The sequence below is a fragment of the Micromys minutus genome, assembly GCF_963924665.1.
Source record: "Micromys minutus genome assembly, chromosome: X".
NCBI classification, from domain to species: Eukaryota; Metazoa; Chordata; class Mammalia; order Rodentia; family Muridae; genus Micromys; species Micromys minutus.
The window spans coordinates 76,432,754-76,457,568 of NC_137970.1; the positions used below are offsets into that span (position 1 = coordinate 76,432,754).

Below are 24,815 nucleotides of genomic sequence, written 5' to 3' on the forward strand. Positions count from 1 at the left end.
AAGAACATTACAGTCCAGCAGCTCTGAGCAGCCTAGCCGCTTTATTAGGGTTTTTGAAGCGAGGCTACATAAAAGTGAAGCGGGATTTTTTTTTTTTCTCTCCCTCCTCACTCCATGGTCCATTTCTCTTACAGTTCATTGCTCTGGCTGGGCATACCTACTGCAGGAGCTCAGTCCAAGTAGATTTGAGGCAGGGTGGTCCCGCGTGCTGCTGTTCAAGGGCACCTGGGACTTGTTTTTCATACATTCCCTAGGTGTGACCTTGGCTAAGTCCCTAGTCCTAAGGGCTACAGTTGTTGTTTGGCCACCGTTCCATTCTGGAGTGGGAGAAGGAAGAACAAGGAGAAGGAGGAGGTGGGGGGAGGAGGAGGTCGGCCTGGCTGAGGAGTGGGCCGTTCAAGCATCTCAGAATCCCGGACCGCGTGGGGCACGGGGCCGGTTGGGTTGCCCTGGGCTTCAGTCACCGACATTCAGTTCCTCCTCCACTCCGGCAGGGGGCAAGGGCAGCGGCTCGGGGTGGCCCAGGAGCTGGCAGCGGCCGTGGGGCTGACTGAAGCCGCAGCGGGCAGCGAGCGCAGTGGGCGGGGCGGCCGAGCCGGGCGGCGGCGCCGCAGTGACTCGGGCTTGGCGGCGGTGGCGGCGGCTTCCTTGGTTTCAGAGGAGCCGACTGTGTGGCCGGTGGGCTGCCGCGGCCTCGCAGCGACCTTTGTGCAGAGCCCTTCCCTCCTTGGGCGGCTGCGGTGAGCACACCCGGGGGCGGCGTCCACCTCGGCCAGGTTAGCGTGGGGGAAGGGGCGAGTGCCCCAGTAGCCCATCTGCAGCCAGTGAGTCCAAGCCGGCACATCTCCCACCATGTCCGACGAGGCGTCGGCCACCACTTCCTATGAGAAGTTTTTAACCCCAGAGGAGCCCTTCCCTCTCCTAGGAGCCCCTCGCGGGGTGGGCACCTGCCCCAGCGAAGAACCTGGCTGCCTGGACATCAGCGACTTCGGCTGCCAGCTCTCTTCCTGCCATCGCACTGATCCGCTCCACCGGTTTCACACCAACAGGTAAAGGAGCTCTTGCCAGAGCAGGGGCGGACTTCTCAGGGCCAAGCTGGCGACTGGAGGACGCCAGGTTGCGCTCCCGCAGGGTTCTTCCTGGTCCCTCTGGCCAGCCTGAGGAGCGGGCTGCCCCCTCCCCCATCTTCCTTTGACCAAACCTCTTCGCAGCTCCTCCCAGATTTCATCCCCTGCCCTCTGATTTTTCTGAAGATCTGCTTCCCTGCACCTTCTTTCTTCTCCTCCATTCCTCTTTGCACTCTAGTAATTCTTCCCTTCCAGATCTTCTCCTTTTACTTTTTTTTGATCCCCGCCCCCATCAGTTCGCTGAGAACCCTAAACCCCAACTCTTAATTTTTAGATTCATCTGCAAAAGTTTAACCCCTTTCATTTCCGGTACACTACGGAGTAAATTTCAGAGAGCCCAAAATCGATCAGTGGCTCTTATGAAAACACTTTGCAAGCTCGAATCTCCTCTTTCTCAATGTTAACCTCGCCCTAAACCAAATTGTCCCGGCAATTTTGTCTTTTTTCCCCCAGTGTTGCTTTGAGAACAGGATCTCTCATAGGTTAGTCCATCAGCAAAATTGCTTATGCAGTGAGGATGACCTTGAACTCCTGGTCCTCCGGCCTCTGCCTCCCAAGTGCTGGGATTACAGACATTTGTGATGTCCATCTAAGCTTAGTTCAAATTTATTTTTTTCAGTACTATGGCTTGAAACAAGAGCCTCATGCATTCTAGATAATCTTTCTACCCAGGCATCCCCCCCTTTCTTTATAAACATATTGCCTTACTTCTGTAGGATATCCCAGAATGAAAACACTGGAAGAGTCCTACCTATGACACACCACCGACTGTGCATCCCTGATGAGGGAAGTAGAGCAAGTTTAGGGTGGGCTGATTTATGCGAATAATTTCTTAAAAGTGTTCCTCTAAGTCATTGTATTGGAAGGCAGTGTTCTAGAGAATTCTCTCGTGCAAGCATTTAAATGTTATACCTAACATGGGTGATGCAACGGTAGTTTCAATATAGCCTCGACTTTTGAAAATTATTTATTTTAAATTGTGTGCACATCAGGGGTGGCCATGTGCATGAGAGTGCTGGTGTCTGTGGAGGCCAGAGACATCAGACTCCCTGGAAATGCAGTTACAGGTGGTTGTGGACAAGCTGGATGTGGATGCTGGAAACAGAATTTGGGTTGGCTGCACGTGCATTATGTGCTCTGAACCATGGAGTCATATTTCCAACCTCTCAACACACACAGACACAAACACACACACACACACACACATACATATACATATACTGAGGCTTGTAGCGTATGGACAAGAGATGAAGGGTCCATCTAAGGATATTAGAAACAAGGAATCCAGTTCTGGTTTCTGATCCACATTTTGCATATATTCTCCTCCTGTCTTTACTGGGTAACCCGTGCATTTACATATATAATGTCATTTTAAAAAGTAAATTTATAGTTTTGGAAACAAAATTTTATAGCGAAATAATTATTCAGAATACCAAGGCAACACATTTTATAACGAGGTGACAGTGAGTTTTTTACAAAAATTCCAAATCTTCATGGCAACTGAAGAAATTGAGACCCAGAGAGAAAGACCCAAGTATGAAATTTATAATTCCTGGTCAGGTAAAGGCCTGGCAGACATAGATTGTTCCTGTGGAGCCAGAGATAAAACTTGGATTAGAGCTAAATGATCTAGTGTTATCAGTGCTTACAGCACTTTCTTAAACTAAGAGAAGCAACCTCGGCCCATGAAGTAATAAACATGCACGCAGAATTGAAGTGTGCTTGAGGTATTTTACTTTTGAAGCAGGAAACAAAGTTCCATACCCAGTAAATTGAGATAATTGCAGTATTTGCTGTCTCCTGTTACTGATTAAGGGTAATCAGCTGTGTGAGAGCTGGGGGTGTGTAGATTGTCCTGAAGCTGTTAGTATTTTAATGTTAACCCCACTTCCCCAAGAAGGGCTGCCCAGTCATGAGACTCCAACTGAACCTTCCCATTTTAATTAGTAAAATAAAGGAAAGCCAGTGACTGGGCAGGGCGAGGGAAGTATGGAGGACTGAGAGGTCCAAGGAGGTCAGAGGATGAAGGTTAGTGGTTGTGGCAACATGGAGGTTCCCAAGGACCAGCTGGACCCAGGTGGTATTAATTGGCATTAAATAACTATAAACATTAAGGATTTTATAGGTCTAGCATCTTATATGAAGGGCAGTTTGTATCTTTGCCTATTTGATGTTATCTTGTTGTGTAGAGGGTTTGTGGATTGAGAGTTGAACATATAAACCTGTATGAAAAGCTGTCGGGCTGTAGAGTTGTGTTTGTGTGGAATTTTGGAGTACAGAAATACCCCGGGACAGCGGCAGAGAACAGGCGGTAGTAAACTGCCAAGAGAAGGGAGTTGTGCCAACGATTTGGGCCGAGTTGGCCGCTCAGACTGGGTTCCAGAGGTGCGTGGGGCTCCTTATCAGGGTCCGGCCTAAGGAGTGAGACCTCAGGGCCGGTAAAGAGATAAACCATTTTTTATATTTTAATATTTACTGCAACACGGGTGGGGGGGGTAAGCAGTGCCGAAATCTGGTGATTAAGGGTAAGAGATTGGCTGGGAGGTCGAGGGGCTAGAGTGATGGCTCTGTGGTTAAGAGTATGTATTGCTCTCACAGAGGACCTACTCTATTTTCAGCATCCAGGGGTGTTTTTTTCTTTACAACTGGTCCTGTTTTCAGTCCTAAAGACTCTTAAGGTCCAGGCTGATGTTTCAGTTTTCTGAACTCCAACATTATTTTTCCCACCTACTGTCTGTTGATTTAGTTATTTTTGTTTACTTCAGACAGGGTCTCATTCTGTAGTGTACACTGGTCTGGAACTCACTGTATAACCCAGGCTGGGCTGGCCTGTTAACTTGAGGCAATTCTGTCCTAGTCTTCCGAGTGCTAGGATTGCAGCAAGAGCCACCAAATCTGGATTGTTACAGCCACCAGGATCCATGTCTGCTTTCTCCAGCTCCATCTTGATTTCTCCCAATCTCTGTTCCTCTTCTGTTTTCCTACCTTTTTTCTGCCTGTCTCTCCACTGTCCAATCAGGTATCACCTTAACACCAATTCACATATCACCCCTTTTGTTTACTTAAAAAAAAAAAAAACCAAAACGCTTTACCTTTAAATGTAAGCTGTGTACAACTATTATCACTTGAAAATATTCTAAATGACTATATTTTTTCAAAGTTAATTAGTTTGGGTAGGCTATAAAACTGAATTAGTCTTCATCTCTGTCAGAAATATGAGAATGGCCAAATATCTAAAAACATAGGAAGTCTAACACGGTTCCCAGAGCTGAGACAGGTTGTAGAGACAAATCTCCACTAGCAGTCATCTGTTAGCAACATGTGAGAGTAAATCTTCGGCCTTCTGGCTCAGGATCACTGGCAGACTTTGAAATGCAGAAATCTTGACAGGCTGATAATTTTGGCTCAGCAAAGATTATCAGTCTACTACTCTGTACAAAGTGTCCCATTCTGGACAGTATTAGTCTGTTGATGAAAGCATCAGTTTCTGCCCAGTGCCTGCCTAGCCACAAATTAAACCTCACCCTGAGGTAGAGATGCTCAGTTTCTTCATTAATTCCACCAAAGGGGAACTGTAAGGAGCAGATATTTCTCAACAAAAGATAAATAACATTGAATGTCACAATTTATGGATTTCTAACGTTTTTGAAAACTATCTTACTGCAAAAGGCATTTTAAAACTGTTAAGCCTTGAATACTCTTGGTCATATTTAATTGAAATATCTCAAAAACAGCCTTTTATTGACTTACAACTGTGAATTGGTTATCCAGCCCTTAGATAGCATTGTTTAATCAACTAAAAACAGTGTATAAACCTTAAATCTGTATCAAATCAATTCTATAGCATTGTAAATATTATAACTTTAACTTTGCATTAGAAGGATTAGAAAGATTCCTACCAGTGAAGATATGGCTTTAGCTTAGTTACCAAAATAAGGTTATGACTGTATAATTTAATCTGTCTAATTCTTCCTTGTAAGGTTATGACCATTTCTAAATTCTTCATAAAAACAACCTTACAATAACCACTTTCACACCCCAAGGTCCAGGGAATCAGTCAACGACTCTTCATAGCTTCTTCAAGCTGATTATATGGGTGTTGAGAATTTAGAAGGGGGAAGAAAAATGAAGCGGGAAAGGCCTCAAGAAGGAAAGCCACACTGACAATTGTTGTAGTCTCTGATGTCTAGAACATTCTGATGACAAGCTTCACCATAGCTGCACATTCTGTAACATATATACATATATATATATATATGACTCAACAGAAAACATTTTAGTATAGAGAAATATTTTGTTTGATCCTCTTGAATTTAGGTTTTCAGGTGGTCTACCTCTATTAAATTTAATCCATATAACTCTGGAAGGCACACAGAGCCAAATCACACTTTTTAAAAACACAAAGACAAAACCTTTCTCACAAAACAGTGTGTCCCTTATTTGGCAACTAGAATATCTTTATCTTGTATTCTTTCCCAGAGAAATAATAACCACAAAACTCAACATCATATCCATTTTGAAACAATATAAACAATTAAGATAACCATAAACCCTCATTAGCTAGCATCTGCCGAGCCATGTGGCCTTAGCAGGGTGATTCACAAGACAAACTAAGTTACTATTAATCACAAATCTATAAGTAAGCAATTTGTAAAACCAGGACCTTATCCAAAGTATTTTGCTCTGTCTAGCTCTCAATCTGAAACATCAGATCTTGATTTATTAGTAACTTCCCTAATACATGTCTGTATTCACTCTGTCTGGTACACAGACTTCTATCAATAATAACCTTTTTCCACTTGGAAAAAATCACCACTCTCTCTTGGAGTCAGTGACTAATTTTATCTAATTTTGAACCAACTTTTCATACACTTACTAAACAATTCTGTAAAACCAGGACTTTAGTCCAAAGTATTTCAATCTGTCCTTCTCTCAGTCTGGAGCTCAGATCTTCCTTTATTAGTAACTTCCCTAACATATTTCTATATTCACTATGTCTGGTGTACAGTATGCTATCTTAGTTCCAAACCACTGGTGAAAATTCCCATGTTATTTGGGTAAACTCTGTAATCTCTTCGTCGAACTTAAAAAAAAAAAATAAAAACTTGACTTGATTATTAATTTCGTATACCATCTTAAAACAAACAAATATCTCTTAATATATTCTCTAAACAATACTGTGAAACAAGGACTTTAGTCTAAAGTATTTTAATCTGTGTTAATCTGTTTTTTCATCGCATGACTCTACAGCCTGTCAGCAGAGGCTCTGTGCTTCTTTAAGGTTCCAGCCCTTGAGACATCATGTGACTCAACATGGCGCTGGCCCCCTCTTACTTAGAAAACAAAAACTTTCTAACTCACTCTTAGGCTGATAGCCATAAACTTTTTAGTGGATTCTTGCCTAACACGTTGGTGCACCACCTGTTGCAGTAAATATTAAAAATGGATTGCTTATTTCTTTATCGGTCCCCGAGGTCTCGCTCCTCAGGAGCCGCTTTTAGTGTGGAGCCAAGGCCCTGGACTCTGTCACTCGGTCCGCAAGCCTTCCCTACACACGATTTCCTTCCTTAGCAGTTCACTCCACCTGCCCTACTGCCTCCATCCCGGGTGGAATTACTGCCCTGGCGTCTTCTTTCCTCCACCGCCCGTCACAAACATCTTCAAAGCCTGGTAACTTTTCAAACAGATTTATATAATAGATTCTCAATTCACAAACCCTCTACACAATAAGATTACATCCAGTAGACAAAGACACAAACTGCCCTTTTATATGAGATAAAATGACCTACAGAAACCCTTAAAATATTCCTATCTACCTGTGTCCAATTACAGCCACCAGGATCCAGGTCTGCCTTTCCTGGCTCCATCTTGATTTCTCCCAATCTCTGTTCTTCTGTTTTCCTACCTTTCCCTGCCTATCTCTCCACGATCCAATCATGTATCACCTTAACATCAATCCACAGATTGTTTCATTTCAAACCTCCCTTTTCAACCCAATACTTTACAAGCAGGAATCCCAGTTATGTATATTTTTCATCAAGAAGTAAAGGTAGAGGATTTGGTAATAGATGCACAATTGATGATGGTTTTGTCTTAAGCCATCTTGTTTTAATTTTGTTGTTGTTGTTGTTCATGTGTTTTTGAGACAAGATTTCTTGGTGTAACAGCCTTGGCTGTCTTGGACCTCTCTGTAGACCAGGCTGGCCTGAAACTCACAGAGATCCACCACCTTCCTCTGCCTCCCAAAAGCTGGGACTAAAGGCCTGCTGCCATGCACTGCTAAGATTATTATTGTTTTAATGTGTGTTTGGTCAGAGGTTTGAGATAGCACCTCATGTAGCTAAGAGTGGCCTTTATTTTGTGGTCGCCCTATCTTTGTCTTGCCCTCAAATCTAGACTGCGGGCATGGTAACTTATGTCATAGATGAGATTCACCCTGAGAGGACATTAGTACTGGTGCTGGGATGCCCTGAGTTAATGAGACTGTAGAGACAGCCTGGTGTTGGTATGTACAGGTGTTGAGATTACAGGCATATATCACTAAATATTTTTTTCTTTTCTTTCTGTCCTTTTTTTAAAGAAAGGTTTATTATTCTGTAGCCCCGGGCTGGCCTGGACTTCACTATACAACTCAGGCTGTCCCTAGATTCATTGAGATCTTACTTCCCCAGTTGGAGCCATCATACCTGGCATGTCTTTCTTTTTTTTCTTTTTGTTTTTGTTGGATATTCTCTGTATTTACTTTTCAAATGTTATCTCCTCCACCTCCACTTCCATCCCCCTCCTCCTCCCATTGCTTCCATAAAGGTGTTCCTTCTCCCAACCACCCTTTTCCACCTTAGTGCTTCTTGATATTCCCCTTCACGGGGGGGGGGGGTAAGCCTTCTCTGTACGAATGGCTTCTCCTCCCATTGATGTCAGAGAATGCTATTCTCTGCTGCATATGCACCTGGAGCCATGGGTCTCTCTATTGCAAACTCACTGGTTGGTGTTTTAGTTCCTTGGAGCTGTGGTGGGTTGGGTTGGTTGATACTGTTGTTCTTCCCATGGGGTTGCAAACCCTTTCAGCTCCTTCAGTCCTTTCTCTAGCTCCTTTCTTCACCTTCTGTAATATTCTGCCTTCATGTCCTTCTGAAAGATGGTGTTTGGGGAAATTATGGGCTTGTTGCCAATTATTTTTAGGGAGAAGTCATATATTTCGGCACAGTTTAATTTGGGGAGTTTTTAATTTTTTTCATTTTGAAGTTGTATGCATCAGTTATTTTCTTCACATCATTTGCCGAGTCAGGCAGCAGAGTCTGTAAGGCCACGTATGAGTCGTTAAGCAGGAAAATTCTACTTAAGATATAGTCACCATAAAGGAGACTTTATTGCATCTAGAAGGTTTGTCAGTGGTTAGATATTTCGTTTATCTTTATTTTGCTTCCTATTTATTGCCGGATAAGAAAATGGCCAGATGGTTTATATAGTGCCCTCAATGAGGGCCTTGTGAGGATAACAGTGTTGTGTCTTTTCATTTATCAGACATCAGGCTGTCTCTACAGTCTCATTAACTCAGGGAGTCACATAACCAGTACTAATGTCCTCTCAGGATGAATTTCATCTGTGACATAGGTTACCGTTGCCAGCAGTCTAGATTTGGGGGGAAATAAATTCCATCATAAGTAAATACCCTTATTAAGGTAAGGAACTCACTGTCAAGATAGTTGCAGTGGCATATACATATGGTCTGTCTTACTTGGGGTGCCAAAGAAGGAGGATCACTAAATCCCAGGAGTTTGAAACTAGTCTGCATTGAGTTTCAAGAATTCATCATAGAAATACTACTTCCTTTCCTGGAAGTATATTGTATAATGAGATGGGGCTTGTCTGGAATTTTGAAAAAGTAGAATACATTTTTGTAAGTAAAAAAAGAGTAGACTTATAAGCAAAATGTCAGTGTTAAACATATATGTGTGTTCAAGGCATTTTCTTTTGCTGAGGTTTTTCCATTGTAAATAGAGGTTTTGTTGACCTACCTTTCTATCTCTTGCTTCCTTCCTAACAATATTGGTAAGTCTTACAACTAAAATATGAGATGATATAGAATGCCAGATAGTTGGTCCTTTTGTCTTTCACGAGAATATGTACATGAACCATTGGGAAAAGTGTACAGTTAAGGACATTATCTTACTTTTCATACCTGTTTGGCAGGATGTGAAAAGAGCTATTGGAGACACCAGTTACTCAGTTGGGTGATTTGTTTTTACAGAACTAGAGGTTGTTCTAGTGCCATGACTGCCCAACAAATGCTCTACTACTATTGTATATTGCAGGGTGATGTCATTATACAACAAGGTGGGTCGAGCCTATCATTGGATGGGAAGGAAAGGTGGGGGCGGGGAGACTAGCAAGGAGAGAGGAGGAGGAGAAAACAGATTTGAGAGGAAGTAACATGGAAGCAGACAAGGATGTTTCTCTTGGTGCATCTCTATGTGGAGAAGGTTGTTATGAATATTTTATAAGGGTTGGGATTCTATAGGATCATTTGACTTATCTAGGTGGGCAAATTATATACCAATTGGGTCAGAGTATTTTGGTGTGTTCTTTGATGTGGCGACTTAATAGAGTTTGAAGTGGCGGGAAGCACAAAGCCTGACACAGAGTTGAGATGTGTGTGTGTGCAAGGCTTGGCAATAACACGCCAAGGGAAAGTGAGTGAAAACCACACACTGGGGCAGTTGTAGACTACTAGAACAGAAGCAGCCAGGGTGGGCAGAGTGGAGAAGCCAGGGTCTGTGAGTATTTAGAGGTACTGTGGAGCCTAAGATAGAGATACCCCACAGTGCCATGTGGCCTTACAGGTGCCAGCACTAGCTTGGGATAAAAAGTTATCACTTTGCTCTTTCTCTTATGAGTATGTGTGCAAGTTAGTGTGTGTTCATATATGTGAGTACCTGTTTGTGTGGGTATGCCCAAGAGATGTTTCTGGTTGTTGTGTCTGCTTTCTACCTTGTTGATTCAGCCAGGATCTCTTAGCTGAAACCGTAGTTTGTCCATTCAGCTAATTTTGTCTAGCCAGCTTGTTCTGGGGAGCCCCTATGTCAGCTTTCTGAACTTTGGAGTTTCAGGTGGACAGTGATACTCAATTGCATAGTTTTATAGGTTCTGGGATTCAGATTCTGGTCCCTGAGCTTGTGTTGCAGATGCTTGAACCATTGAGCCACCTCACCAGCCTAGCTCTTTCATTTTTGATAAGTGGTTTGAAAGTAGCAGTATTGGCATATATTGGTCATTCTTTATGCTTTGGGACATTTATATTTTAAAGTAATATTACTTGTACATATTTTGATAATTTTTTTAGTTTCAAAATTTCTGTTTGAGGAAGGAAGTAGATTCCTGGAAGAGGAATTACTAAGTCCAAAGGATGAACTTACTATCAAATGCTAGAAATAGATAAAAGTTCTTTTATTCATTGTTTTTTCTGCATTACTTAAAGATAACAAGAATTGCGTTTGTAAGTTAGACTAGATATACGAACATAGAGTTTAAAAATCTTTGATGGGAAAAGGTACTATTTTTCTGTTTTGACAATGTTTGTTTCAGCTGTGAATCCTGTTCACTTGCTGCTGAGAAAAAAGGCAACCGATCTGAGAGCAGCCAAGCCCTGCTATACACTCACAAATATGAAAACCTGAGCAACACTGAGAGAGTGCAAAAGCACACAAATGCCTGACTCTTGTCAGTGATTGACTAGTTAGGTTCTTAAGTGGGACAGGCTTTTTGTGAAGAATGTCATTATTTCACAGGAAGGCAAACGTGTTTCCACAGGAGTTTTGCAAGCTGAAAGCCAATTCTAAAAAAAAAAAAAAAAAAAAGTTAGTTGCAGCTTCTCCCAGCACTGAAGATAGTATTTGGTACCTAGATATTCCTAAGAATAACTGTTAAATGGCTAATGAATAAAGGTAGAGAATGGTATGGAATCACGTGGAATTTGAAGACAAGAAAAAAATAGTTTGCCCAGTTTACTGCTGTACCCAGTACACAATTTCAGATTGCTATTTAGAACCTTTATTGCAAGACCTGGTAATTTGGCTAATTCTGTTTGGTTGTTTAGTATTATTAATCTGTATTTGTTCATGTATGTGTGTACAAGTTCATGTGTACACTAGGATTCGTGTCAAGGGTCTTAATTCTTCCCCACCTTATTTTTTAAATTATTTAAAAAATTTTTAATTTACTTTCTGTGTATGTGTTTTGCCTACATGTATGCCTGTACCACATACATGTAGTAAGCATGATGTCTAGAAGAAAGTGCCAGAAGCCCTGGAGTTACAGATGGTGGTGAGCTGCCATGTGGGTGCTGGGAACTGAACCTGGGTCTTCTGTAAGAGTGACCACTAAGCCATCTCTCCAGTCCCTAACTTAATTATTTTGTATTTTGAGACAGGATCTCTCATTGAGCCTAGAGCACATTGATTTGGTTAGACCAGCTGACCAGTAGGACGGGATCTTCCAGTCTCCGCCCACCCATTACAGGAAGTCTTTCCTCACACTGTTATGTCAGTCTTTCTTATGTGGGTGCTGGAGCTAAAACTTGGGTGCTCACATTGCAACTCCAGCCAACTTATGAACAGAGCTGTTTCCCTGGCCCTAGTATTCGTTTTATTTTTTTAAATTTTTTTTAGCCGAAAACCAGAGTTGTGCTTTATTTTTATTGGTTAGTGTAGGACTTTAAATACCAGTTTTGGAATCATCAAATGATTGACATAAAACTGCAAAACTTTCTAATGAGGGTATTATGTACTTGGTAAGTTCTAGCCAGTGAGAGCCTGTCTCAAAAAAAAGCGGATGGTAATATTACACAAGGTAATATTCTGGTATAAACTCTTATATGCACATGTATGAATCCCCTCCCCCAGACAGACAGGCACACACACAAAAAGAACAAATAGCAAAGTGTTCTAGAATTCTTAGATAAGTTGTATATTTAAGAACGTTAATTGGCATCTGCTCTTTCATTTATGGAACTAAATTAGCATTCGTGTTTCAGTGCTTTGGAACATTTTCCCTTCAGTTCAAAGGATAATATACCATGCAATTTTTATTTCCTAAGTTTTGTAAGTCATGGGCTGTTATATTTAAGGATAGCTGTACGAAACAGATGAGGAATTGTTCAAAGTTACGTAATTCAAGGAAAGCTGGATTTACTGAAAGATGAGGAACAATCTAATAATAGACTTTTCTTCAGAAAGTCATTATTCCAGGAGCTTATTAGTATTGGAAATACTAATTATTATTTTAAGGATTAGTTTCCTTTCTTACTGTCAAGGCATTGTGAGTGTTTATGTGGGATCTTAATGATCAATGATATAAAACTAGTGGAAATTTACAAAAGGAAAAAAGATCCCTGTGCTGCAAGATACTCTTACCCCCCACACCCCTCCTGCAGTGTATACTGACAGAATGTTAGATATCCTTGACTATCTGAGATACATACAAGATAGTAAAGAGACAAAGAAGAGAAAAACAGCTAACACATATTTTTCCTTGTTTTTCTGAAGCAGGATCTCAATATGTAGTCCTGACTGGACTAGAGATGGTTGTATACACCAGGCTAGGCTTCAATCTATTGAGATCCACCTGCATCTGCTTCCTGGGTGGTTTAAAGGCTTGTTCCACCATACCTGGCCAGATGCACACTTTTAAACACATTAAACAAAAACTAGTTTTACAGAGTGTTTATTTATTATTGTTGTGTATGTATGTATTCTCTCTGTTTGTGTGGGGGGGCATAGATGCCACGGAGGTCACAGGAAACCTTTTTGGTGTTAGCTCTCTTCTTCCACCTTTATATGGGTTCTAGGGGTTCCGAACTCAGGTCAGCAGATATGCTTTACCATCTGAGCCATCCTACCCATCCCAGAAATCAGTTTGACTAAATGTGTACTATGGACTTTCAAAGTGGACATACTCTTTGATCCAGTAGTTACCTTTCAAGCGACCTTATCTTTGACCAAATAGTTTCGAACAAAAGGGCTACTTTCAGCTAGATTAGTGGCACAGGACTAGAGGTGAAGCAGAGACTGCAAGCTTAAGATCTTCCTGGGCTACAGTGGGAGTTCTAGTTCAGTCTGTGCAACTTAGAGAAATCCATCCTTAAAATAAAAATGTAAAAAGACAGGCGTCCAAGGAGTCCAAGTCAGTGATAGATTGTTTTTCTGGCTTTTGTGAGTTTCCAGATTCAAGAGCTTATTCTACTGCCAAACACACACACACACACACACATACACACATACACACACACAAAGATAATCCTGAAAATTTTAAATCGCTAAAATTTTAAAATATATCCAGTCCCCAAACATGTCTTAACATGTTCAATATATAGTGAGTAATAAGTGAAATATATGTGCACATGTGAAAAGGTACCAAGAAGCTATGTAGCAGGTATTGCCAGATAGTGGACTTAATGTGTTAATCTCCTTCACTTATTCTTTTTGGATTTACTTATTTATTATGTATACAGTGTTCTGCTTACATGTATGCCTTCATGAAGGAAGAGGACACCAGATCTAATTACAGATGGTTGTGAGCCACCATGTGATGGTGGGATTTAAACTCAGGACCTCTGGAAGAGCAGTCAGTGCTCTTAACCACTGAGCCATCTCTCCAGCCCTTCATTCCTTGTTCCTACATTTTTTTATAGTGAGCTTATTTAACATTGGTAACAGCTATTTAAAGGGCCAGGGAAATGGGTCAGTGCATAAGAGAACTTGCTGCTCTTCCTGAGAACCTGAGAACCTGAATTCTGTTCCCACGACCTAAGTTAGTTAGCTCAGGTGGCTCACAGTGGCCTGTAACTCTAGTTCCAGATGTCTGACATCTTCATCTGCCATCTGTGGGCACCTGCACATATGAGGCACACACAGAAAGAGAAGGAATTGTTTAAATTAAGAAGCGCCATTCTGTTTTTTTGAAGAGAAATGGAGGATGAATAAATGGGGGAACAGTTGAGATAGAAAGTAAATTAATTAATTAACTAATTTTTTAAAAATTAAGAAGCACTTGAACTTATGTCCACTATGTATTCTTTTTTCTGGCCTGAAATGGATCACCTCATTTTTAGTAATAGTAATAAATGCTGAGTACTGAGAGTTTTTATATGTGCTAAATTTTCTGTACAGGTTGTCATATAATCCTCACAGTAAGTGAGCTGTCTCTCCAGCCCTTAGAAATAACCTAAGAAATAACCCCACTACCCTCATATGACAGGAGATCTTTGTTGCAAGTATGGTACGTGGGTTTTGTTAATGTCTTTTAAATTGTGTGAGTTCTGTGATTCCTTATGGGATTTCTCCGGTGGTTTTGAAGGTGGAACCTCACTTCGTGTGGTACAAGTGTGGCAAGCTCAGAATGCAGTGAGGAGCTGTTCTCATCAGTTTCTGTTGGAGATCAAGATGATTGCTATTCCCTGTTAGATGATCAAGACTTCACTTCTTTTGACTTGTTCCCTGAGGGAAGTGTCTGCAGTGATGTCTCCTCATCTATCAGCACATACTGGGATTGGTCCGATAGTGAATTTGAGTGGCAGGTAAGGTTCCTGCTCCCCCCCCCATCAACATCACTATTACATAAGCAAACATAGCAGGTAAGTTTTCCCTGCTTCTTATTAATATCATTATATAAGTAAAGGTATAAATTCTTGTTCAAAATTTTCACTTCTACCTCTGAGCATTTATTTAATTGTTTTTCTTTACATAGACCACTCACCTCTAAAACTGGCCATTGGTTCTTCAGTTAGGCTGTGAAAAGAATCAGTCTGAATTAAATTCTTTATGGTTTCGAACTAGGCAGGAAGTCATGTTAAGAAGTGCAAAGTGCCTTCTGTCCAGGTTCCTTTTCAGTGGCACCTGTGTTATCACTACTTGAGTTTCTTATACGAAACATGTATAAGTTGTTAACTCCAGGCAGCTGGAACATAGATAAATAGGCCATCAGTACCACCTCAAGCATGGTGGTGCTCCCTTTGCCCGTGTTGATACTCCTTCATAACCAATCTGAAATGTGTTAGCTGTGACATCTGGGATAAAATCCTCATCACTATCCAGCATGGCAGCTCTCCCAGCTGCACATCCCATGGCCACCTTCTCTTTTTGCTGCCATGACGGGTAACATCTTGGAGTCTTGAGGAAGTGAAGTAGATGGACTATGCATTCTATATTTTTCTTAATATGCCTTTTAGGCTTCTGATGCTGCAGTTATCTTTTTTTTTTTTTTTTTTTTTTGTAGAATTTCATGTATTGAGTAGTCAATATTTTCTATGTAAGTTCTTACTCCGTACTTCATATTTGATAGCATTCACATGCTTAACAAAGACATATGAGGATGAGGTTAGATCACAAGTATAATTGTAGTGTTTGGGATGTAAACTAATTAATCAGTTAGTTATTAAAAAATGCAAAAAGGGTGCCGCCCTGAATTAAGAGGTTTTACAGAAGGAAAATATAATTTACCCAATATTTATTTTTGAGTTATTTTAGTTTCTATGCTCCATATAAATGTAAATATGCTTGGGCAAATTCACCGTTTAAATGACTTAAAAACATACAATTTCAGGTTCATTAATACACCCACAATTTTGTGTTGGTATAACCACTGATTCCAGGGTATTTCTGTAACCCCAAAAAGAAACTATTCTTGTTAAGAACAGAGTTGTACTCGATCCTCTCTTTATTACCTGGCAAACACCAATCTATTCTATAGACCTAGCTTTACAATGTTGGCTTTGTTTTTTTTAATTGAGTGTTTGTGTGTGTGCATGTGCACATGTCATACTGTGCATGTAAATTCACAGTGCAACTTCTTAAAAAGTGTCTTCTCCTCAAGTATGCGTATCCCTGGGATCAAACTTAAGTTATGAGGCTTGACTGAGCTATTTTGTCAACTTTCAGTTTGCCTTTCTTTGTGTCTAAACGGACGGATTTACATAATTGTATATGGCTCTTGTGTCTGGGCACTTGATTGTTACACTGTTTGCAAGGTTCATTCATCTGGTAGCATGTAACAGTCCTTTATTTATTCTGAAGCTGATTTCAATTTCTTCTTTGTCTATACTTGATGGGTTTTTTTTTATCTCAACCAACATAGCTAGGGAGTGTCATATTTTGATTTCGATGTATATTTCTCTGATGACTAATGTTGAACATCTTTTAACACTTCTGTCATTTTTATGTACTTTCTTTAGAGAAAAACCTATCTAAATTCCTTTCCCATTTTTATTGATATCTGAGTAATTGTAAATTCTTGTTCTATATTTCTCTTACTAAATATACAATTTATTAAATTTCCCTTTCATAGATTTTCTTTTCACTTAACTGTGTCTTTTAATTTGATAATACCCTTTGATAAAATGATTTATTTAGACAGGATCTTTTCACAGAGCACAGGCTGATCCTCAAATCAGGACCTTCCTGACTCAGTTCTAGTCTTTCTACTATTATGTGCAGCAAATGATTTTCAACGTAGACAAGTCCTATGGATGTGTTTTTATTATGTACTACTATGGTAGTGTATTTTAAAAAATTGGCTTTACCCGTTTACCAGTTCCTTCTTATAGTTTTAGAGATTTAATTCTTATAAGTAGATCTTTGATGGATTTTTCTCTTTTAGTGTGTGTATGGTCCTCCCTGCTAAGCTATCTTTCAGTCTCACTTTCCATGTTTTTTAAATTTAGCATCATTTGCTAAAAAGTTGATTGTGGTTCTCATGGAATAGTGTTGCCAAGTTTGTTTCTTGTTTATTTTTGGACTCAAAATTCTATTTGCTTAATGTCAATGTCTGTTCTTATGCTTGCACAAGACTCCTTTAATTGTGGTTTCATAGTGTGTTTGGAAATTGGGAAGTATGTGTTCTTTCATGTTACTGTTCTTTGTTCTATTTTGTTTTTGTAATTTTCAGACAGGGTCTCTTTCTGTAGTCCTAGCTGACCTAGAACTCACTGCATAGATCAAGCTGGCTTTCAGCTACATCCACCTACCTCTGCTTCCCAATTGCTGGGATTTGAGGCTTTTATCTTAACATCCAGCCAGTGTTGTTGCTCTTTATTAAGATTGTTTGGATTTTTGGAGTCCCTTGTAATTCCATACACATCTCAGGATCACCTTTTCTATTTCTGCAAGATAGGGCAGTTGAAATATTAATAGAGATTAAAATAAGCATGTAGGTCACTGTCTTAATATAAATATTCTAGTTCATGAAGGTGAAACTGTTTTTATTCAGTGTTTTTTCCAATGATGTTTTGCAGTTTTCAATATTCAAATCTTAAAATTTTTTGGCTAAATTTGATATAAATCTTTTCTTTTGTTTTGGACATAGGTGGCGGCGGCTGCTGCTTCTTCTTCCTGTTCTTCTTCTTCCTCTTATTCTTCTTGTTCTTTCTCTTCTTCTTCTTTTTGAAGCAATCATTTTTTTTATTTTCCCTCCCATCTGATATTTTTTCTTGTTCTTTTATTTTATTTTTACACTCAAGAATCCCTCCTGGTCCACCTTCATCTGTGCCACATCCCATACCTCCTGGCCACCCAACCCCCACCCCAGTCTCCACGAGGTTGTCCCTACCCCACCCACTCCACCAGACCTCTAAACTGTGGAACCTCCTGTCTCTTGAGGGTTAGGTACATCTTCTCTGACTGAACCCAGACCCGCTGGTCCTCTGCTGTATATGTGTTGGGGGTCTCATATCATCAGGTGTGTGCTGCCTGGTTGGTGATCCAGTGTCTGAGAGATCTCAGGGGTCCAGGTTAGTTGAGACTGCTGGTTCTCTTACAAGTTGGCCCTCCTCCTCAGCTTCCTCCAGCTTTTCCCTAATTCAACCACAGGGGTCAGCAGCTTCTGTTGGTTGGTTGGATACAAATATCTGCATCTGACTCTTTCAGCTGCTTGTTGGGTCTTTCAGAGGCAGTCATGATAGGTCCCTTTTTGTGAGAGACCCATAGCCTCAGTAATGGTGTCAGGCCTTGAGTCCTCCCCTTGAGCTGGATCCCTTTTGGGATTTTCCCAGGATCTTCTTTTCCTCAGGCTCTTCTTCATTTCCATCCCTGCAGTTCTTTCAGACAGGAATAATTCTGGGTCAGAGGTTTGACTGTGTGATGGCAACCCCATCCCTCACTTGGTGCCCTGTCTTTCTGCTGGAGGTGGGCCCTACAAGTTCCCTCTCCCCACTGTAGGGCATTTTATCTAAGATCCCTCCCTTTGAGTCCTGAGGGTCTCTCTCCTTCCTGGTTTCTGGAAGGGTCATCCCAACATTCCTATCTCACCAGGTCACCTGCTTCCCTTCTTTCTGCTGGTCCTCAGGGCTTCAGTACTTTTCCCCATCCAATAGCTGAGCACATTTCCCTCCCCCATCCCCTTTCCCTCCCAGGTTCTTCCCTCTCTTCCTTGTTGCTTTCTTCTCCCTCCCAAGTGGGACTGAATCATCCTCACTTGGGCCCTCCAGCTTGTTGACCTTCTTGAGTTCTGTGGACTGTATCTTGGGTATTCTGTACTTTTTTTGACTAATATCCACATCTTAGTGAGTACACACCATGCATGTCCTTTTGGGTCTGGGTTACCTCACTCAGGATGATATTTTCTAGTTCCATCCATTTGCCTACAAAACTCAGGATGTTCTTGTTCTTAATGGCTGAGTGTAATGGCATTGTGTAAATGAACCACATTTTCTGCATCCATTCTTCTGTCGTGGGACATCTGGGTTCTTTCCAGCTTCTGGTTTTCACAAATAAGCCTGCCATGAACATAGTGGAACATATGCCCTTGTGACATGGTGGGGCAAATTTTGGATATATTCCCAAGAGTAGGTCTTTAGGTAGTCTATTTCCAGTTTTCTGAGACACTTACAAATTGATTTCCAGAGTGGTTGTACCAGTTTACAGACCCACCAACAATGGAGGAGTGTTCCTCTTTCTCCACATCCTCACCAATATAAAACCTGGTTTATGATTGGTGTGAGGTAGAATCTGATTCATTTTGATTTGCAGTTCTCTGACCACTAAGTCCTTTGAGCATTTCTTTAGGTACTTCTCAGACATCCGTGATTCCACTGTTGTGAATTTTTGGTTTAGTTCTATATTCCATTTTTTGATTGGGTTGTTTGGTATTTTGGTGGTCAGTTTCTTGAGTTCTTTATATATTTTTTATAATAGCCCTCTATCAGTCTGTGTGTTTCTGATTTGTCTTATTGACTATGACCTATGCCTTACAGAAGATTTCAGTTTCCTGAGGTCATATTTATCTATTCTTGATCTTAGAGTGTGAGCCACTGAGTTTCTGTTTAGGAAATTTCTCCCTGTGTCAATGAGTTCAAGGCTTATTCCTAGTTTCTCTTTTATTGGATTCAGTGTGTCTGGTTTTATGTTCAAGTTCTTGATCTACTTGGACTTGAGCTTTGTGCAGGATGACAAATATGGGTCTATTTTTATTTTTATTTTTTTTTAACTTATGGACTGCCAGTTACACCAGCAACATTTATTGAAGATACTTTCTTTGTTCCATTGTACATTTTTGGCTTCTTTGTCAAAGATAAAATGTGTGTAAGTGTGTGGTTTTATTTCTGGGTCTTCAATTCAATTCCGGTGTTCCACCTATCTATCTCTGTACCAGTACCATGCAGTCTTTATCACTGTTGGTCTGTAGTGTAGCTTGAGATCAGGAATGGTGATTCCCCCAGCCATTCTTTTATTGTTGAGAATTGCTATTTTGTTTTTGTCTATGATTTTGTTGAAGATATTTTCGGGTCCTTTGAGCTGGGAATCTTCATTCTCCTCTATTCCAATTATTCTTAAGTTTCGTCTTTTCTTGTGTCCTGAATTTCCTGGATGTTTTGGGTTTGGAGGTTTTTTGTTGTTGTTTTGAATTTTCTTTGACAGTTGTGTCAATCTCTTCTAAGGTATCTTCTACACCTGAGATTCTCCCCTCTATCTCTTGTATTCCGTTGGTGATATATCTGTAATTCCTGACCTCTTTTTACTGGGTTTTACATTTCCAGGTTTGACTCCAGTTGTGTTTTCTTTATTGTTTCTACTTCCACATGTATTTCTTGGACCACTTTATGCAATCCCTTCACCTGTTTACCTGTGTTTTTCTGTATTTCTTTCAGTGAGTTATTAATATCCTCCTTAAAGGGCTCTTTTATATTATGAGATAAGATTTTCAGGTGTGTTGATGTATTCAGGGCTTGCTGTGGTACAAGAACTGTGTTCTGATGATGGCCATGTATATTGGCTTCTGTTGTTTATGGTCTTGTGCTTGCCTCACACCATCTGGTTATCCTTGTGTTTACTGACCTGGGTGATTCTGCCTGGGGTTTGCCTCTTTTGTCCCTGGGTTCCTATAGGTTTACTGGAAGGCCTGTGCCCTGGCTATAGCAGATCTCCTGTAGAGTCTTCCAACTGGAGGGTCCTCAGAGGGGCAGAGAAGCTGCTGATTTGTTGCCCTGGCTGCAGTAGATCTCCTGGGAGGGCTTCAGACTGTTGGGTCTTCAGAGGAACAGTCAAACTGTTGTCCTGTGTGAGGCTGTTCCCCAGGGGGCCTATGGTCTAAGATTTGTTTCTATGTGTGCAGCAGAACTTCAGAGAGGCTTTCAGTCTTTTGGGTCAGTTGCCCTGTATACCACAGTGTCTCTGGGATGTCTTCAGATTATGGTGTTGGTTTCCCAGTTGCCCTGTGTACTTCTGGGACCTCTTCAAGCAGTGGTGTCCTGGGTGCAGTGAATCTTCTGGGATGTCTCCAGCTGTGGTGTCAAATGCCCTGGGTGCAGCAGATGTCCTGAGATACCTCAAGATGAGGTGTCAAATACTTTGAGTGCTCCAGATCTTCTGATATGCCTCCGGGATATGGAATCTTCTGGGGGGGGGGAGCAGAATAGCTAGCAATCAAATGCTCTGAGTGCTGAAGATCTTCTGATATGCCTCAGGATACACCCTCTTCCAGGGAGCAGAACTATTAGCAGTTTGTTCTAGCAGAAAGGGCCAGGTGGAAGGAGAATGGTATTTGGAGGGTTGGGTGAGAGGGCTTAGGGGGATGGGAGGTCACCTAGTCCACTAATCTCCCTGTGGCAGCTCTGGAACTTCAGCAGGGTCGAATGAGGTTCTTAACAAATGCTCTCTCTGGGTGCAGGGGCTCCTCTGGTATGCCTTAAGATATAGCCTCTTCTAGGGAGCTGCCTAGCTAGCAGTCTGTCTGGGCAAAAGGGACTAGCGGGAAGGGTTAAACCACTCTTTTTGAGGCAATATATTCTTGATACATGTCTCACTCTCTACTGATTTGATCTGATTTTTCTGCTTTAGATGTAATTGTTTTCCTCCTTTGTCTATATATTGTCTTCTACTTTCTCGTTTCCTTTTCTCATATTTTTGTCTTGAGTTTTTGCTTTATATTAACAGCATATTTTAAATGACTTCAGTTGTTCATATATTGTTACTACGTACTGGAGAAGAAGAATTCATGGAATTGTATATCTTATAAAACACTAGTAAGTGGCAGATCATTCAGGTCTCCTGTGATAGAAATCACTAACTCCTTACTCACGTTCTATGGCCTGATAATAGTGTAGTTATAAATTAAAAACCTTAGTGATTATTGAAACTTAGTCTAGCATTTTAGTAATTCTTAGTTATGATTTATGGTTTTTTAGAAAGTTCATTTTCACGAGAAAGCTTCAAAGAGAATATCCTGACATTGGTGTTTTATTATATAAAATAGGTATTGTTCAGTATTAATCTCACTCGAAGGATTCTCTGATTAGATAGTTATTAGGCCTTAGTTTTGTATTGATGTAATTTTTATTTTATGTTTGAGTCATGATCTTCTATACCTGAGGGTGACATGAGGCTGGTTGTTTAGCTCTGGCTCTCCTTAGACTACTGGTCATCCTCCCTCTAATTCCTGAGTATCATAGGCTTGTATAACAACCATGCCTGGTTAAAGTAACTTTTTTAAAAAGATGTATTTATTATATATAAGTACACTGTGGCTATCTTCAGACACACCAGAAGAGGACATTGGATCCTATTACAGATGGTTGTGAACCACCATGTGGTTGCTGGGAATTGAACTCAGGACCTCTGGAAGAGCAGCCAGTGCTCTAAACCACTGAGCCATCTCTCCAGCCCAGTAACTTTTAATTGATGTAGAAAATGTGAAACCATATTTAAAATGCAGCTTGAAAGGTTTAATTTTTTTAACCCCCGCCTTTCTTCCTTTTATAAGTTACCAGGCAGTGACATTGCCAGTGGAAGCGATGTACTTTCTGACGTCATACCCAGTATTCCAAGTTCACCTTGCATGGTTTCTAAAAAGAAACACAAGCACCGGAATCTAGATGAGCTTGCTTGGAGTGCGATGACAAATGATGAGCAGGTAAATATGTTGACAGTCGTGGATTTTGACATTCTTAATTGAAAGTGCATGTGAAGATGAACTTAAATGTAGAGAGGATGTGAAGTGAAGTCCCTTTATCACCTCTGAATCATGCCAGTGAATTATGTGAATGTGTTTATAAGTCTAGAATTAAGTTTCAACCTTTCTGTCCATTAAACAAAAGTGAAAGTATAACTTCTTCGCAATGATCTTAAGGAATAATCAGCTTTCTTGTTCAGACAGTGGTTGGTTCTTCATTGGAGCCTTGGACAAAACAATTCTTCTAATGTCTAAAATGTGTCATGGTTCCCATAGCAAATGTCAGGTTTTCTCACTGGCATTATTTGTTCTTCTTCTTCCCACAGGTGGAATATATTGAGTATCTAAGCCGTAAAGTCAGTACTGAGATGGGCCTTCGGGAGCAACTTGACATTATTAAAATCATTGATCCTTCTGCTCAGATCTCCCCTACGGACAGTGAGTTCATTATTGAACTTAACTGTCTCACAGATGAAAAACTGAAGCAGGTATGTAAAGAAAATATAGAGTGTTTATCTACTGAAGATGCCACCATCTTATCATGTATAAGTTTATTAAATCATATGTATGCTCATATGCTATCAGGGCCAGCATCACTGCTATGAAATATAACATTAGAAAGAAAATGATGCCGAGGTAAAACTTGTAGCTCAGTGGTACTCTGGAGCATTCACAGAGCCCTGAATTCAAGCCCCAGTACTGCTAAGAAAAAAAAATGCAATAATATTTGAGAGCACATAGCTTTCAGGTGTTTTATTCGTCTTTTCTGATCAGTGAAGATCTAGACTCTGTTTTTACTTATATAGACCTTGAAACTTATTTCACCATTTAAAGGACTGCTTAGACTAAGGTCCAGATTTGTGTTGAGTTTAAAACAGATGAGTTGTCAGACTCAAAGTACTAATTATGACCTGGTGTGGTGACAAACGCCTCTAATCCTAGCACTTGGGATGCGGAGCTAGAAAGATGAGAAGTTCCTAAAGTAGTTAGGGACTTCAAGGCCAGTCTAGAATACATGAGATCCTGCAGGAATCCCCAAGCTCTACTCAACAAGAGCCACATTGGTGGAAAAAGAAGAAAAACTGAGCCTGGGAAGGTGCTTGGAGATGTACGTTTCTGATCACTTTCAAATAGCATTTTTGCTACCTTGGCTCTGGCACATGCTCTAATAGAAATGTTTTAGAGGCTCTCTTTTTGTAATGTCTTGTGTTTAGCATTTGTGAAAATTCTTCCATCTCTCACAATGGGATTATTTTTCCACATTACAGCTAGTTTTCTCTAGTATGCTAAGCTGATGTGTTACATTTAAAATCAGGTACCATTATGCCCCTCACTAAAATTAAGGAGAAATGCATAGTCGTCAGAGACACAGTCACTAATTTACTTTAAATTAGCGGAAACCTTTGAAAATGTATAATCATATTTGTTTTAATTTTTTGTTTTCATTTCAGTGTTCTTAAAATTCAAATTCTGGAACCCAATAGCATTTGCTACATAGTATTTTATATTTTAAAAATATAGGTTCATGTGCAGATTGTTTAATCCTTCCTTTCTCCATTCCTTTCCTTCATGCTGTTCTACCACCACCACCCCGCTCATCTCTTGGCTATTGTTTCCAAACAATGTCAGTCTATAGCCCAGACTGGCCTGGAATCAGATACTAAGCTCAGGCTGGGCAGAATTCATGTACCTGCCTTGGTATTATTTCTAGATATAGATAGATCCTGTGACCTTCTATTCCACCTTTTATATTTAAAGCACTTTGGGCATATGCTCCAGTATCTCGAGGGTAGAATATCAAGGTGCAATACTGACCAGTGCTTGCCTGTGTGTCCCAAGGTCAGAAACTATATCAAGGAGCATAGCCCCCGTCAGCGCTCTACAAGGGAGGCCTGGAAGAGAAGTAACATTAGCTGTGCAAGCACCAGTGGAGTGAGCGGCGCCAGCGCCAGCAGCAGCAGCGCCAGCATGGTCAGTTCTGCAAGTAGCAGTGGGTCCAGTGTGGGAAACTCTGCTTCGAACTCCAGTGCCAACATGAGTCGAGCACACAGTGACAGCAACCTGTCTGCGAGTGCAGCAGAGCGGATTCGGGATTCAAAGGTAAACTGTCTAATCAATACGAACCTTTACCTTTCAATATTCACATTTGCACTCCTTCGCTGCAACCTCCCGGAAACTAAAAATCCTGCCACTGTTATAGATGCCTGCTGGTTTTGGTTGTGATTGAACAGGTAGAATGCTGGAATGTTGAGC

At 40.7% G+C, this 24,815-nt stretch overlaps 1 protein-coding gene across 1 annotated transcript in view; it reads left to right on the top strand.

Annotated features, from left to right (window-relative positions):
* The first annotated feature begins 634 nt into the window (after window positions 1–634).
* Window positions 635–24,815, top strand: part of FAM199X (family with sequence similarity 199, X-linked) — a 28,367-nt gene continuing 4,186 nt past the window's right edge. Inside the window, exons 1-5 of the mRNA XM_080909741.1 lie at window positions 635–1,049; window positions 14,481–14,700; window positions 22,374–22,523; window positions 22,889–23,050; window positions 24,402–24,662. Coding sequence (XP_080765867.1) covers window positions 853–1,049; window positions 14,481–14,700; window positions 22,374–22,523; window positions 22,889–23,050; window positions 24,402–24,662 — 990 coding nt within the window. The 5' untranslated portion in view covers window positions 635–852. The remainder of the gene's footprint in view (window positions 1,050–14,480; window positions 14,701–22,373; window positions 22,524–22,888; window positions 23,051–24,401; window positions 24,663–24,815) is intronic.